At 37.1% G+C, this 17,541-nt stretch overlaps 2 protein-coding genes across 3 annotated transcripts; one reads left to right on the top strand and one right to left on the bottom strand.

Annotated features, from left to right (window-relative positions):
* Positions 1–11,896: 11,896 nt before the first annotated feature.
* On the top strand, positions 11,897–13,249 carry LOC128856865 (NADH-quinone oxidoreductase subunit B 2-like). The gene is made up of 2 exons (XM_054092280.1): positions 11,897–12,297; positions 12,449–13,249. The coding sequence occupies exon 2, from the start codon at positions 12,469–12,471 to the stop codon at positions 13,147–13,149; it is 681 nt and encodes a 226-aa protein (XP_053948255.1). The 5' UTR covers positions 11,897–12,297; positions 12,449–12,468; the 3' UTR covers positions 13,150–13,249.
* On the bottom strand, positions 13,239–15,573 carry LOC128856864 (2',5'-phosphodiesterase 12-like). Of its 2 annotated transcripts, XM_054092279.1 has the most exons (7): positions 15,260–15,343; positions 15,073–15,203; positions 14,762–15,022; positions 14,022–14,702; positions 13,665–13,947; positions 13,463–13,614; positions 13,239–13,408 (listed from the first exon to the last, which is right to left on the bottom strand). In XM_054092279.1, exons 1-7 carry the CDS (start codon positions 15,309–15,311, stop codon positions 13,295–13,297), a joined length of 1,674 nt encoding a protein of 557 aa, XP_053948254.1. In that variant the 5' UTR covers positions 15,312–15,343; the 3' UTR covers positions 13,239–13,294. The 2 variants fall into 2 exon arrangements, with proteins under 2 accessions (XP_053948254.1, XP_053948253.1); XM_054092278.1 differs by having other exon boundaries at positions 15,073–15,573.
* Between the last annotated feature and the right edge of the window lie 1,968 nt (positions 15,574–17,541).

Raw genomic sequence — 17,541 nt, 5'->3', positions numbered from 1 at the left:
AATATCAAAAATTTTTAATTTTCATCAAGCATCGTACGTGTAGCCGACAACAAATACGTGTGTCACGACGCCACCCGACTGCACTAACACATACAAAGCGCAGTCAAGCATGCTGGATCGGCACCAAAGGCTATAATGCCGTGGCACAATGAAAGTATTGACACATATAAACAAAACAAAAAAACAGATTTTCTTGTCGTGAAAGCAAATATTATATTTCGTTGTGTATAAACAGGCTTTTGTTGGTTGTGAAATATATTATAAAAATAATGCTTATTGAAGCGAAAGAGGTTTTTAATAGAATTTATGTTGGTCGTAGACTGTGGGTGCAGCCATAACTTCGAGATGGGGACGCATATTCATTTTTCAGGACAACTTGGACTTTTTCTATACTCTTTCAAGCTTTGATTGAAAATATAAGGGTGCATTTGAAGCGACTTAATTTATTTAAATTTTTTTTATTTTGATATACAGTGCACTCGCGGTAACTCGAATAGCCGCTAAGTCGAACGACGTGCTAACTCGAACACATTTTTTCCCCTATTGACTTCTTTGTAACTCGAACAATAAAAAAGCGCTATAACTCGAACAAAAAAACAAATTTATTTGTACACACATTCTTTTCAAACATGTACATTTTGTACATAGATACATATGTAATAGTATATGTATATAAATTATATGTATACTAGTGTATTGTCCATATGAATATTTCGGCGTTAATATCCCGTTAGTTTTCTGGGAACAACATCTTGCATTGACCAAATTGCTTTAAATTTGTCATTTGTAGTATATCAGTGCACGTGAGTAATGGATCGTAAAAGGTTGAAGTGTTTAACATTAAAAGAGAGGGCTGAAGTCCTTAACAAAATTAAACGTGGACGTAGTGTTACTTCTCTAGCGAAGGAATATGGGGTAGCCAAGTCCACCATAAGTCTTATAAAAAAGAAAGATAAGGCAATTTATGGCTTGCACTAACGCTACCGGCAACCATAAGCTTAAACTTCTCGTTATTGACAAAGCAAGAAATCCTCGTGTTTTCAAAAATTTTAACTGTCCGGTGGAGTACAAAAATTCCAAATCAGCCTGGATGACTTCGGCGATTTTCAAAGACTGGTTTCATAATTCGTTCGTGCCGCAGGTAAAATCCAGATTCATTAAAACAATTTTTTTAACCAAGTTAAATGACTTTAATATTTAGGTAAGAAAAAATTTGAAAGATGGGGACTACCTGAGAAGGCTCTTCTTCTAATTGATAATGCCCCATCACATCCCAACGAAATCGAATTAAAGCCCGAGGATGGTTTAATTTTAACTATGTTTATGCCGCCGAATGTGACACCATTGATCCAGCCAATGGACCAAAATGTAATTCGTATAACGAAACTATACTACAGAAATTTTCTACTGGCTTCCATTTTCAACAATCGATCGAAAAATCGATATCGATTTTTAACATAGCACACTCAATTGATAAGTCGAACAAATTCGATAAATCGAACAGCGCCTGTTTTAATTAGTTCGAGTTATCGCGAGTGCACTGTAATAAAGAACACCTGTATCGGTGTTTTTCTTTAAACAGTTGGTATTTTCGCCGCACTTACCGTATGGCAAAAGTATAATGTTTCCAACTTTTGTGCGTTCGGGTATGGCGTATGCCGTCGACTGAAATACAGATAATATATTTTGTTGTGAGTCAAATCCGTTGCCAAGGCGAATGTATTACAGGTGACAGCAAACACATATAAGTAAAACCCTACATGTATTTGTTGCTGCGTTTGGTGCAAGCATCATGTCAAAATCAGCAAGCAAATGTAAACATACGAATGTAAACATACCAATACATACAAACAAAGCATATCATTTTGACGTAAGCCATACCTACGGCGAAAAATTCAGCTGGGTGAATGCTGTCACCTTATTAAATCCACCTTGTCCGTTGCCAAAACGGACCCAATTGCGAATTGAATACTGAAGGTGGCGCCTTCCCAAAACAGTTATTTTATTTTTCGCGATTTTGACAAGTCTGACGACAGGCTCCTTTCTAATACAATACATATTTTTGAAAATTCAATGAATAACTTGGCAATATTTTGGGAGATTTTAACTAATCACACTAAGGAAAACAAAGTGCTGCGAGTTTAATTGTGAAAGTACAAGTGAATATAAAGACTCCAAATACAGGTTTTTTGCGTTTTTCTACCGCTGACGCAATGGCGAGAATGTGTGTGTATGTATAATTTCTTGTGTTTGAGAGTTTTTATTGCTTTCCTCTACTATTCCTCTTCACAAACAAGTAAATCCAATTCCTTTTGTTAGTTTATTCATGGAGCATGACGACACAGCGAATTCGGAAGTCACAGCCTTGCGATCAGCAGCTCGCCTGATATTAAAGTTGCTAGCGCTGGTCTGATTAATAAAATAACTTTCTTATCTATGCTCCAATATTAACTTTTATATAGCTGAATCCACTGATACTTTCGCCGCTGTTCTCATTACCACTGATGTGAGCGGTAGGCGAGCGCGCTTTCCGCATGGTGATCGCTGCTGCTGCAGTTCGCTTCATCCCTGCTGAAAGACTCCAAGAATGACTCGGGTTTCTCCCGACCAAAGACTTCAGCCCGAATAAACTAGACCTGTCTAGTGTACCGTATCTTACCCTTCATCTTTCGTCACTCTATCAGACCTATGCAGCAAATTTGCTCCAAATGCTTATCTTCACGGCTGGCATCGGACCCAACGATAGTCCCGAAGTATGCTTCTGATGCGTATGCCAAAAACGGTTTCCCCCAAACTCAACATGGGTTAGATGTAATCAGTGCAACGGGTGATGCTATCTTAAGATCTGCCCAGGCCATAAGACGCACAGCGAGGGGTCCACGCGGTATGTGACCACGTGAAGCTCCCTCAGCCTTTACGGCTACCACAAGTTTAATGGTATTGGTTGAGTAGCATATATCACGAGGAGCTTCAATTTGTCCTTGACTACTCTCGCCATACTTGATATGTGGAAAACCGGGAGAGTGGTTCCACTATTGAAACCCGTCCATCAAAGAGCGTCTCATCGACCGATAACTCTCCTTTCTCCAGTAGTGAAGACACTTGAGGCCCACCTACTCCGATTCTTTATGAAAAACCTGACCTCAGCTACACATCAGCATGGTTTCCGTGAAGTGCACGGTCCTACCACAGCAATTACTACTATGAAAACACAGATCGTGACTTAACCAAAACCTGCCGACACTCGCCAGTCATATTTCGATTTAAACCGCCACAGGGTGGTGTCCTGTCTCCTTGCTTCTTAACTTCTCTAGTTGGTTTCACTGATTTTCTATGCTGGCGATTGCCTGATAATGGCGTCCAGCAATGACATGGATGACTTGTGTTCTAAAGTGAACGACTATCCCGCCAGTTTTTCGCTTCTTCACAGTGCGGAATCTCCAACTTTCCACCACTAAATGCGTGGCGAGCCTATTTACTATCTGGACGAAAGAGTTCAAACTACATTAAAGATCAAAGTCGACGACAACGAAACCGCCTCAAGACCCTCAAATCGCTAGCCGGTAGCGATAGCTGCGTTATCTTCGCACAATTCCGTTCATAATATTGTTGTAGGTTAAACGCCAAACAACATTGTGCTGATGATATATGAAAAATTCAACGCAGTCACTGCTCATGTAGAGGGTAAGAATATGTGACATGAGCAGCCACAATCCTGCTGACAAAACCCCCATGACGTAGCCAAAGTTATTTCCACAATTTTGTTTTTTTTTTATATTTATCATCTTTGATTGCACGTGCAACTACACGCCGCTTCCTATAATGGACTCTCTGACGATTCTGAACATCGCGAGTACATAAATAATAGGCTTCATAGTTTAGTGATAACGAGACAATATCGGAAACTTTACCTTACTTTTTCGTTTATTCCGGGCATACAGTTAAAGATATTGAAAGTGGATGAATTTAAGAATCTGTTGTTGTTAGCAGCTTAAACATTCTCTTTACAGGTACGGGGAATGCTGCTGGAGTGACAATCCTTGGTCGGATATAAATCTGGATCGTTCCAGTAACGTAGAATCGAATGCCCTGGAAACGAATTAGAGGTCCTTAATTGGATTAGTTATACTATATAAAATTGCATACATATGTAAACTACCACATCGCCATAGATGGTATGAACAATATCAATTTGAAATTGTGCTTATTGTCGGGGTTTGAATGTAAAATTAGCAATGCGATTTGGAACAAGTGAAGTTGGTTTTAGAAAATTGTCCACATGTTGTATGAAATGAATAAAAGGTTTTGAAAGTTTGATTAGAAATACATACCAAATTTAACTTCATTAAGGGTTATTGGATAGAAATTAATTAACGCAGAAGTATTTTTGTTCGGTTGGAATAAACAACCGATACGGTTGGCACTTAACAATTTTAAAAAATTTATACATAAAGGTTCATTTTGTCTGCCTTCTACAATATGCATTTCTCTATTTATATGTAGACATTTCCCCGTATTTTTCGGTGTTAGTCAACATTGCTGTTTGTGTTATTTTTTTCTAGCACTTTTTGAGCAATCTTGAAAAATGGATTAGCAATTCGTCAGAAACAACAACCGTATATATTCGTACTTTCTATTTTTAAATGGTTGCCAAAGCTGAGTAATTGCTAAAACTATTGTTCCTTTATTTGCACAATAGACACCTACCGAGGAGAAGCCTAGCGCATAAGCGGAGGTGCCTATCTTCAGTTATTTAATTTAGATTACCTGCACTCCTTGGCAAACATCATAAGGGCGTACCGGAAAACCATATACTCGTAAAACAGACAGTAAACCAAAACCAATTTTGAAGAGAATAATTTCTTTAAAAATAGTTTCACAGTTTTTAGTAAAACCTAACCATTATTCAATCCCTTAACCCAAATTCAATTATGGTTTTTTGTTTACACTAACTAAGCAAATGTATTTTTTATTTAAATTTCAGTTTATTTTAATTACACTGATCAACAAAAAAAAACTTTCGGAAAATATCTTGGAAACCAACACTTGTTTTAAGACAAGTAAGACATGCTGATTACAAATATAGAAACCGTTTGTCTCTACCACCCACCGTTGTTGAGATATTTGGCATTGACCATTTATATATGTTTAATATTGTATCAAAGCAAACAACTCGCAGGCAAGTCACAGTAGAGCATATATCGCTGAATAGAGTACTACTTAACATAAATACACATAGTTTAAGATATAATACACTTGTAAAATACATAGGTATAACGTAAAGTTCCTTAAATTAAAAGTTAGTTTGGTTTGAATTTCTTGGCTGTAGACTTTCGTTTGTGCTGACAATTTGGCATGTTGCGCTGAAGCATCCAGCAATAGTCGGCTAACATTGCTGCACTCCATCGACTTTGATAGCGTGACTCCATCACCGAGATGTCCTGATGGAAACGTTCACCATGTTCATCACTAACAGAACCTAGGTTTTCTGGAAAGAAGTCGAGATGTGAGTCGAGGAGATGAATCTTGAGGGACATGTTACAACCCATTAACTTGTACGCACTAATGCACTTCTGCACAATATTTACATAGTCAGGAGATTTATTATTTCCAACGAAATTGGCTACAACAGACTTAAATGCCAACCATGCTTTTTTTTCAGTTCTGCTGAGTAAATCTTCGAAGTGACTGTCTGCTATGATCTTCCTTATTTGTGGACCTATGAATACACCTTCTTTCACTTTCGCATAATTCAACTCTGGAAACTTGTTGCATAGGTACCGAAAAGCATCTGAGTTTTTGTCTAGTCCCTTCACGAAGTTTTTCATGAGCCCCAGCTTTATATGAAGTGGAGGCATAATAACTTTTTCACGCTCAACCAATGGCACACGCAGGACGTTTTTACTACCTGGCTCCATTTTATCTCTAATGGGCCAATTCTTATTTATATAGTGGTGCTTCCTATCTCTGCTGTCCCACTCGCAGATAAAGCAGCAGTACTTGGTGTACCCTGCCTGCATTCCCATGAGAATAGTGATCACTTTTAAATCACCACACATATTCCAATTGTAATCGCGATAGCAAATTTTTTCAAGAAGTAGCGACATGGTTTCGTACGTCTCTTTTAAATGAGTAGAATAACCAACCGGTACTGATGCATACATGTTTCCATTGTGTAATAATACAGCCTTCAAACTTGCCTTGGAGGAATCAATAAATAGACGCCATGCTTCAGTCTTATGTTCTACACCGAGGCTTGACATAAGACCTTGGATGTCAGTGCAGTAGCACATATTGTTACTCATTGCAAAGAACTGCACGAGTTCTTTGTGTCTATGTCGAAATTGTGAAGTTCTTTTACCTGGTGATAGCAAATTAAACTCTTTCAGACGTGAACCTAGCAGTTCAGCTTGACCTTTTGTTAGTGCCAGGTCCCGTACAAGGTCGCAAAGATCATCATTATTAATCAAATGAATTTCATCATCATCAGGATTGTAGTCAGAGTCTGCCATGTTGCTGAAAGACGAACTTTCTTCTTGTGTTGCATCATCGACTCTGTATTCTGTAGGTGATGTTGGTATTGGACAACTGACTGGATCATGTGGAATTCGTTTTGAAACCGAGGGAATATCTGGATACTTCACAGATGAACGAGTCTTGTATGAGAAACCTGTGACATTTGTCAAACAGAAATAACAGTCAGTGATGTGGTTGCTTGACTCACGCCATATCATAGGAACTCCAAATGGCAGATGGTTGTTATTTTTAGCCTTCCTTATCCAACCCCGTAAGTTGCATGCACATGTCAAACAAATGAACTGTGGTGCCCATAACTTGCCGCTGTCAACCTTTGAATCAAAGTATAGTTCATAAGCTTTTCTCAGAAATGGTGTAAATGTCTTTCGGTGTCTTTTGTCTGTGAGATAGCCGCACACATAACAAAACAAGTCTGCAGCCTCTAGACGCCATTGTTTCACTGAAAAAAAATAGCAAATATGTTATTAACTTAGTAAACTAAACTCTAAACTCTTCTTATTCATTCGTAACAATAAGGGATTAAAAAATGTATGTTTATGTTAATACCTTAAAAACCTGACGTGATAGAGAAAAACGGTTTTCAGATTTGTAATCAGCATGAAAAACTGCTTTAGAAAATGCAATCATCAAACAAGATATTTTTGGGTTGTTATTCAGTGTTATAATTACAGATTTAAATATGAGTTGAGATGTTTTAAATTTTATTTCATTTACGTTACATGCAGCGATCCCTTTTTCTGGCATCATTCTTTTAGTTATATTTAGGTCATTTTTGTTCAGCTGTTCTTTACATTTAATGTTGGCTTCTAAACACAAGTGCGTATCTAACGCTTTTCCGAACTAAAAAATACATGCATATTTTCTCCACCAAGGACTCACGTATTATATTAATGATTTTTATCTTCTTTCAATACATAAAAAATTGGGAAATAATTTTGAACTTATTTTTCTGATTAAAGATTTGTTTTTTTTCTCGTGAATATACTATAAAAAGTTCCACTTGGATCGTTATTAAAGGTAGAGAAAGTTGATTGATTTAAATAGTAGTTCAACTAAATGATGAAAACAATTAATTGAAGGAAAGCTTGTGTCAAACTCTTGAAATATAATATATTTTATTAATTTGTTCATAAGACTTGAAATGATAATTGAATATTAGAGTTAAGTCCACGGCAGGTTTGCGGCATTAAATGGGTACAGTTGGAATCCAGTACGGAGATAGGTCAATTAAAGTTTAAAAAATTAAACATGAATTGTCTGTGCGGTACTTCAGAGATCCTGTAAATACGCACAACGCAATGCAAAAGGTTACATTAAATGCAGTTAGTCGTTCTTCATATATAAATTAGGGATCGAGTTTTACCCTACTGTTAACGTGCTCATTCAAATCTTCTAAAGCACACAAAACAAAAAATAAATACGTTTACAAGTGTTTAAAGCTCAATTTAATACAGTATAATAATAAATTTAAATTATAAAACAAGAAAAACAATTAACATACATGAAACCATAATTGAGAATTTCATCCCAATTATTATACAAGAATGCAAAAATCAGGTTAAATAAAATATAATTTTATAATCTTAGGCTTCCGCTTCTGCTTCTGCAGGTTTGATTTTGTTATCGCCAACAATTCTGAACCCACGTATGATTTGATATACAGAGATGCTTCGTGACTCAGTATTTGTAAACATAATTTTATCTTTACATACATTAAACAAATAAAATTAAATTTATTATATGTATGTTAGGTGTATATGTATGTATATAAGTATATATTGTACAGACTGGAGAACTAACTCTATCACTTTCAAACCTGGCTCCCAGCTACGGTTTACTGATGGGTCCAAATTGGAAAATGGTAGAACAGGGGCAGGAATCAATGGGCCCAAATTCAAAAAATCGATTCCGATGGGATCCTACCCAACAATATTCCAGGCAGAAATACATGCCATTGAAATATGTGTGAGAGAATGCCTTAGAAGGAAAATGAGAGGTACTCACATCTACATACTTTCAGATAGCCAAGCGGCTTTAAAAGCCCTTCTATCAACAACCATCACCTCTAAATTGGTAAACGAATGCCTAAACCTCCGAAACACGTTAGGAAACCTCAACACAGTAACACTATGTTGGATTCCGGGACATGAAGGACATGAGGGAAATGAAATGGCTGACGACCTTGCAAAACAAGGAGCAAATATGCAACTTACTGGTCCTGAGCCTTTCTGTGGACTGACAAAAGGCCACATTAATGAATTCCTTAGGAAATGGGAGGAAAGAAAACTTGCCGCACACTGGCTAAACTGTGCCGGTCAGCGTCAAGCCAAACTATTCCTAAGTCCCAACAAAGAAATATCTGACAAATTTCTCTCACTGAACAGAGTAGGTCTGCGTCTTTTAACCGGATACCTTACAGGTCACTGCAGCCTGAGGTACCATCTAAACAATATTGGTCTATCCGAGACCAATGTCTGCCGCTTTTGCGAAATGGACATAGAAAGCTCAGAACATGTGCTTTGTGAATGTCCTGCGTTGGGCAGACAAAGACTTCACCACCTTGGTGGTATCGTAGTATCTCCATGCAATCTTTGGAACAACAAACCCAAAACTGTGCTAAAATTTCTAAAAAGCCTAAAACTCTAGGGTTACAAAATAGGCCTTTCACAATAGATCAGCTCTGGTCGCAGAGCGTAATGGCCTTCTAATAATAATAATAATAATATATTGTACTATACCAGCGTACGTATACTATAAAATATAAATAACTAGCAACCCGCCCAGCTTCGCACGGGTATAAAATATATACCCTATGTCACTCACTGAAAAAATGATTAAAATCGATCCAGTAGTTTTGGCTTATTCATTACTGCCCGTGGCCCGCACGCGTTAAATTTGGAGTAAAACAATTCCCCTTTCTTTATAGCATGAAGATTTCCTGCTATCCTTGGGATATCTAAATTCATACCCTACATTTTTGCATATTAACTTTTTGCATTTTTACATATCTATTTATTTTATTTTTACAACAATTACTATATTACAGAATGTCTTTATATACAACGTTCATAGCCTTCTTGTCATTAGACAATACAAACATGTTTTCTCTAGAGGTTACTCTTGAAAGAGCGACATACAGTTGGCCATGTGAAAAACAGTCAACACTCAAATCTAAGCCTGCAACGTTGAAGGTTTGACCCTGAGATTTATTAATGGTCATTGCAAAAGATGTCTTTACCGGAAATTGTAAGCGTTTAAATTGGAATGGTAGATCCGATGGTATCAGAGGGATTCGGGGAATCAATACATCTTCTCCGGTACCACATCCTGTGAGTATTGTGCACTCTATTATGAAAGTTTTCAGTGATTTTACCAGCAAACGCGAGCCATTGCAAAGTTTAGGTGGACTTAGGTTTCTTAATAAAATAACAGGACAACCTATCTTCAGCTCCATTTTGTGAAGAGGGAGTCCAGACGGTTTCAAAGAATTTAGAAATTCTGTAGGAAATTGAACAGCTTCTTCCAAATCGAGAACAGTATCGACCGCGTAGTATATTTTCGTCGGCGCATCAATCTTTGAAATAATCAAGTTATTTACTTTATCTACTTGTTCGTTAGTTGGTGACAGAATAGCTCTTTCTTTAAACCAAGATATTGTCTTATAACTTATGTTATCAATGTCTGGATAGACATTGTTGACTAACTCTTGAATGTTGTCTATCAAAACACAAAGGTTTTCTAGGTTAATCCTTCCCTCACTTTGTGTTAATTCTCCATTCCCAACTTTTAGCAGCATCTCTGGAAATAACCTGCTCTCACATGAAGATGACGAAATCCTCATATTAGTTTTAAGCTCTAATTTATTGACATACGACTAAAGGTGGGATCTTTTTAGCGAAGCATTTATTTCGTCAGCACGTGTTCCTCGAGTCACAACTGGTAGGATTTGACGGAAATCTCCTGAGAACAGAATTGTACATCCACCCATAGGTGCATTTTTGTTGCGCAAATCGCGCATTGTCCTATCCAGTGCTTCCACAGACGTTTTGTTTGACATGGTAGCTTCGTCCCAGACTATTAATGAGCAGTCACGCATCAATTTTCCTGTATTGCTCTGTCTAGAAACACTACAGACGCTGTTATCATCATCGGTGGCGATTTTCAGCGGGTGCTTGATTGTAGAGTGTGTGGTTCGGTCTCTTTCCAAAAGACTCTTTCCAAAAGAGTAGCGGCAATGCCGGATGACGCAACAGCTAACGCAATTTTTCCGGTAGATCTCAATTACTAATTACTGATGTAATATCTTGAAAAATATTGTTTTTAATTATATGCTGTAAAGAGCCATATACATAGATCTATATGAAAGCAACAATGTATTTAAGGTATTTAATTGGATAAGGATTAATGTTGTACCTATTTGTTGAAATCGTTTCGAAAATAAGCTATTAGTTGTCGTAAAAAGTAAATGACAAAAAATGTTATTGTATGGAATCGATAGCAAACTAAACGCGCTCCGAATCAATAAAAACTATTCAAAAACTGTATTTTAATTATGTGCGATTTACTAATCTAGAACGTGAAAATAGCGTTTTATTTCGCTGTAAAATTGTATGTACATATAATTACATGGAATTCAGTACATACATAGATACATATGTACATACGTCCGAAATGAAATAATGCGAGCGATTCGTAAATACATACATACATACGTCACCATACGATGTAATTCAACATTAATGAGGTGTGGTGAGATTATCGCTTAACGCCTGTTGCTTCATTCGGTTGACAGCGAACAAACACACAAACAGCTTTTTTTGGAAAAAGAGCTGCTTTTGTTTAAACAATTTTGGTTAAATAACAAATAAATCAATTTTTTTTTTTGATGCAGAACGAAAGTAAATATTTCAAAGTTAAACTCTAAATAAGTTTCATTTTAATTGGTTTATTCGTTTATGATTTATGGTCGTGAAAACAAAAAATTTATGTTTTTTGCCACATTTTGACCGATTGCCACGCCCCCTTTACATATTTCTTCACATTATATAGATATAAACCTTCCTCTTCAATCAATCTATCTTTAAAAAAAAACCGCATCAAAATCCGTTGCGTAGTTTTAAAGATTTAAGAGTATAAGGGGACATAGGGACAGAAAAAGCGACTTTGTTTTATAATATGTAGTGATTATCGCTAGCGGTGTGATCAATGTTATATTTCTACTGCTGATACCGCTGCTAATGTTGTTTACCTTTTAAATACTTTAATATACAAATTAGTTTACGATCATTATGTTAAATTTAGTTTTCATCCTATTCTTTTTTATCTCGGTTTTGTTTTTGCTGTATTATGTATGTAAGTATGATTTTTGCTGTTGTTGCTGTATAGCTTATATGGCCATATATAAAATTTATTCGTTTACTTTTTTAAATTTTCTTTCTTTTTTAATTTTGAGTTGTATATAAATTAGGGCTTAAAATTAATAAGAAAAATTTATAAATCTTATTGGGTTTCATTTCAAGTATTCTTTGCTCCTTATGTTTTAGTTTTTACTTCTATAACGCCTTTCGCTTGTATCATTTCGATTTAAATTTCTTGCTGTGGTTTTGTAAATGCGTTTTCAACAGATTTCGCTGCGACTTAAACTTTGTTAAAGCCTTAGCTTTTTAATCAATTGTGTATCGATAATTAAATGACATTCACCCATACCGATACTTTATTAAAATCACTTTTGACAGTAGGACGTTTTCCATTCAATTTAAGGTGAAAAAGTGGGGTTATATAAAATGATTCAGCAAATTTTTATTTGATTATATTCCTAAATTTTAAAATTTTTTGAAATGATTCGAATTTACTGATTTCGCTTTATTTACTATGGTGCATTAAAAATTTTACTTTTTCGCGTCTTACACAGGACTTGAAATACAAGACAAAATGCTACGCTCCGCTGCTGCACTGGTAAAAAAAACACATAATGTGCTGGTCCGCACCACTGGATCTCCTAGTGTTTTATTTGGAGCTAATGGAGCTTTTGGACCAGCAATCAATACATTGGCTTTGCGGCAGCAGCAGACCATGCCGGTAGTAGACCCGAATAATCCACTTCCAAAGAAAAGCCCTTCTGCGTTTGGTAGAAATCAACCGAATATGGTGGAATGGTCAATCGCACGATTGGATGATATATTGAATTGGGGACGCAAAGGTTCCATATGGCCTTTGTCTTTCGGATTAGCCTGTTGTGCTGTTGAAATGATGCACATAGCTGCACCACGTTACGACATGGATCGTTATGGTGTTCTGTTTCGAGCATCCCCCCGTCAAGCAGATGTGATAATTATCGCTGGTACCCTTACTAACAAAATGGCTCCAGCACTTCGTAAGCTTTACGATCAAATGCCTGAGCCACGTTGGGTTATTTCCATGGGTAGCTGTGCTAACGGAGGTGGATATTACCACTATTCATATTCTGTAGTTCGAGGATGTGACCGTATTATACCGGTAGATATATATGTACCGGGATGCCCACCAACGGCTGAAGCGCTCATGTACGGTATCCTCCAGTTACAGAAGAAAGTAAAGCGCATGAAGACATTGCAAATGTGGTACAGAAAGTAAAAATGGCGTAGTATATTTAGTGAAAATTTCACGAGTAAAAGAAAGTCTTACTCTAGTTGTTTGCATTTCAAATTTTAAAAATGAAACTATTGTATATACACCAGAATTTTTTTATTGCACACAATACTGTCGAAGTAAAACATTACTAAGCAGACTTAAATTTTAAGTCGGCAACCAGTGCGACATGGTCTGAGGGGAAAACCACTGACGGTATAGCTGTATGACATTGCAACTCCTCCTCTGTAGGCAGTGGCACAACCTAAAAACATAACTGTTATATATTTATATTAAACGGAAATATGCTAAAATTTACCTGTTGAACCTCTAAGCAATCACTCTGATAAAATATATAATCTAAACAGGCTGCAAAAGCATGAGTGTAGTTGGTGTAAGGGGGTGTGCCACAAGCGGATTTTATGTTAAATGGTTGTGAAAGAGTGATATTTTGTACCGCCTCTTCGGTATCTGAAAAGAAAATGTAAGAAGAAATCGAATGCCATATTTTCATAGCTTACTACTAATCCAGTCGACACAATTTTCTCCCACTGTTCCTTCTACCATTAATTTATAAATGCCACATTCTGGGACGCTATTGAAGTCGCCGCAAAAAAGCACCGATAACTGTCGTTTTTCTGACAAGCTAAGCTTCTTAACGACATCTTGATATACATGATTAATGTAAATCATTGCACAGCCTATTTGTAAAAGACGTATGTGATCTGCATCTGGATGGAAATAAAGGTGGGTATTTGCTACTAGGAAATATCGACCATTGTCCTTGCACTTCAACACCACCACCTTCAATTGTATCATGCGTAGAAGATAATATTCAACGCAAATGTTACAAATATTTTAACGTTATAGATACATACCTGGAGTGTGGTGGACCTATCGCAAAAGCGGTCCACGAGCTTCTTATTATTTTCAATCTTATTCCATAATTCTGCGAATTGTGGAAGGTTACGTATGCCTTCTCCAATATTTAGTTCGTATTTATTATATATCTCAAAACGCGACTTGCGGTAAAATATTGCCACACCCTCGCCACAAGTTCCTTTCTGAGCAATCAGACCATTATAGTCAAGTTCATCAGATTCCAAAATAGGAATCAGGTCTAAATCAAATATTTTCAAATCAACCTCCTGCAAGCAAATTATGTCTGCATTGTAACCAATTATTTCTTTTAAGTATAACTGCTTGCGATAGTCAATTTTCAATGCATATGGTGGACAGTAAGGGAAAAGATGGTTACGAGTGTAGTCGCTATCTGCATATAGATCAGCGAGAATATTATACGACAAAACTCGAAAACAATCACCGCTCGATTTGTTTTCGGTAAAACAGTGTCTCGTTTCAAACGGGCATTGCCCGGGTCCGGCTTGTATTTCCTTTTTAGTAAACTGTTCAACAGAAGGACCATATTGGCCACCTTCATTGCCTGGCGTTAGCTCAAACTTCAGAAAGCAATCTATATCATCGTTAGTGGTGTCGTAGTGAAATCCATCGCCGCAATGTTTCCAATCGGCGCCCCTCACTAAGTCCCCACTTGGTGGCTACTTAAAATGAAATAAATTAACTCACTTAAAATATTTAAGCCTATGAATGCAATTACCATTTTAGCCTTATACCATTTCCCTATACTATGCTTTCGATTTGCAAACTGTAGTTCTACCTTGCTCGGATATACTCTAAAGCCAGCCAGTATACTTGAAGGTAAGGTTAGATTTAATACCCAGGGCGTATTCAATAGTATCTGAAAGTCTTTATCTATGATGCGCATTTTCAAACCACTCAGCTTCTCATCCAAGAGCTTTAAAAATGTCATATTTTCGACTTTCTCATTTAGGTCCGATCGTAAAATTTCTACAGAAATCTAAATAAAAATTAAATTAATTCAACTTGATTAAAAGCATGTTAACATACCTCGCCATAGTGAGGCATTGATGGTTCATTTAACTGAGTTGCTGTCTTGTTCTTGCTTTTTTTGACCTTTTTACTCAGTTCCTTTTCTATATTATTTCGTATCCGGGTTAAAGCATTGTCTATATTTTCATCTAATTTACGACAAAAGTTAAAATCTCTATCCACTCGCAATTCTTTATTAGTGTACCGAAAGTTGATGTGGAGATCCTGGCTGTCACCATTATGTCGAATGTAAACATTATCCATTTTGTACTTAGTTCTATGGGAGCACGCTTTTCGGGTAGTTAAAGTCCAAATCACAAAAGGTGAAACAAGCGATGTTTGCAATAAAGTTGAAAAGCTTGTGTTTTTCTTTAACCCAACTAGGGGATTAACTGATCCAAGTCTTAAAGAAAATAGTCGTAAGTTCATCGAGCATTGAAATCACTTTGTCACAATGTCCCAAAACGTTTGCATTAAAGATGAGCAAGTCCGAGATGATGTAGTCGAACGAATAATCGTTCACACATCTTGACGTTTTATAGCACTGTCACAATGGGTACGTTGCGTCAACGCATTTGACTGTATGAGTGTAAAACGTAATGTCGTGGCACAATGAAAGTATTGACACATATAAACAAAACAAAAAAACAGATTTTCTTGTCGTAAAAGCAAATATTATATTTCATTGTGTATAAACAGGCTTTTGTTGGTTGTGAAATATATTATAAAAATAATGCTTATTGAAGCGAAAGAGGTTTTTAATAGAATTTATGTTGGTCGTAGACTGTGGGTGCAGCCATAACTTCGAGATGGGGACGCATATTCATTTTTCAGGACAACTTGGACTTTTTCTATACTCTTTCAAGCTTTGATTGAAAAGATAAGGGTGCATTTGAAGCGACTCAATTTATTTAAATTCTTTTTATTTTAATAGAATAATAAACACCACCGATACACATTTGAGCGATACAAAATTGTTCTTCTTTAAAAAGTTGGCATTTTCGCCGCACTTACCGTATGGCAAAAGTATAATGTTTCCAACTTTTGTGCGTTCGGGTATGGCGTATGCCGTCGACTGAAATACAGATAATATATTTTGTTGTGAGTCAAATCCGTTGCCACAACGGACCCAATTGCGAATTGAATACTGAAGGTGGCGCCTTCCCAAAACAGTTATTTTATTTTTCGCGATTTTGACAAGTCTGACGACAGGCTCCTTTCCAATACAATACATATTTTTGAAAATTCAATGAATAACTTGGCAATATTTTGGGAGATTTTAACTAATCACACTAATGAAAACAAAGTGCTGCGAGTTTAATTGTGAAAGTACAAGTGAATATAAAGACTCCAAATACAGGTTTTTTGCGTTTTTCTACCGCTGACGCAATGGCGAGAATGTGTGTGTATGTATAATTTCTTGTGTTTGAGAGTTTTTATTGCTTTCCTCTACTATTCCTCTTCACAAACAAGTAATTCCCCTTCCTTTTGTTTGTTTATTCATGGAGCATGACGACACAGCGAATTCGGAAGTCACAGCCTTGCGATCAGCAGCTCGCCTGATATTAAAGTTGCTAGCGCTGGTCTGATTAATAAAATAACTTTCTTATCTATGCTCCAATATTAACTTTTATATAGCTGAATCCACTGATACCTTCGCCGCTGTTCTCATTACCACTGATGTGAGCTGTAGGCGAGCGCGCATTTCGCAAGGTGATCGCTGCTGCAGTTCGCTTCATCCCTGCTGAAAGACTCCAAGAATGACTCGGGTTTCTCCCGACCAAAGACTTCAGCCCGAATAAACTAGACCTGTCTTGTGTACCGTATCTTACCCTTCATCTTTCGTCACTCTATCAGACCTATGCAGCAAATTTGCTCCAAATGCTTATCTTCACGGCTGGCATCGGACCCAACGATAGTCCCGAAGTATGCTTCAGATGCGTATGCCAAAAAGGGTTTCACCCAAACTCAACATCGGTTAGATCTTAAGATCTGCTCAGGCCATAAGACGCACAGCGAGGGGTCCACGCGGTATGTGACCACGTGAAGCTCCCACAGCCTTTACGGCTACCACAAGTTTAATGGTATTGGTTGAGTAGCATATATCACGAGGAGCTTCAATTTGTCCTTGACTACTCTCGCCATACTTGATATGTGGAAAACCGGGAGAGTGGTTCCACTATTGAAACCCGTCCATCAAAGAGCGTCTCATCGACCGATAACTCTCCTTTCTCCAGTAGTGAAGACACTTGAGGCCCACCTACTCCGATTCTTTATGAAAAACCTGACCTCAGCTACACATCAGCATGGTTTCCGTGAAGTGCACGGTCCTACCACAGCAATTACTACTATGAAAACACAGATCGTGACTTAACCAAAACCTGCCGACACTCGCCAGTCATATTTCGATTTAAACCGCCACAGGGTGGTGTCCTGCCCCCTTGCTTCTTAACTTCTCTAGTTGGTTTCACTGATTTTCTATGCTGG

This window comes from Anastrepha ludens, chromosome 3 (genome assembly GCF_028408465.1).
Source record: "Anastrepha ludens isolate Willacy chromosome 3, idAnaLude1.1, whole genome shotgun sequence".
Lineage (NCBI taxonomy): Eukaryota > Metazoa > Arthropoda > Insecta > Diptera > Tephritidae > Anastrepha > Anastrepha ludens.
Note: the sequence above shows the minus strand (reverse complement) of the source record. Positions and strands in the feature narration are given on the sequence as shown.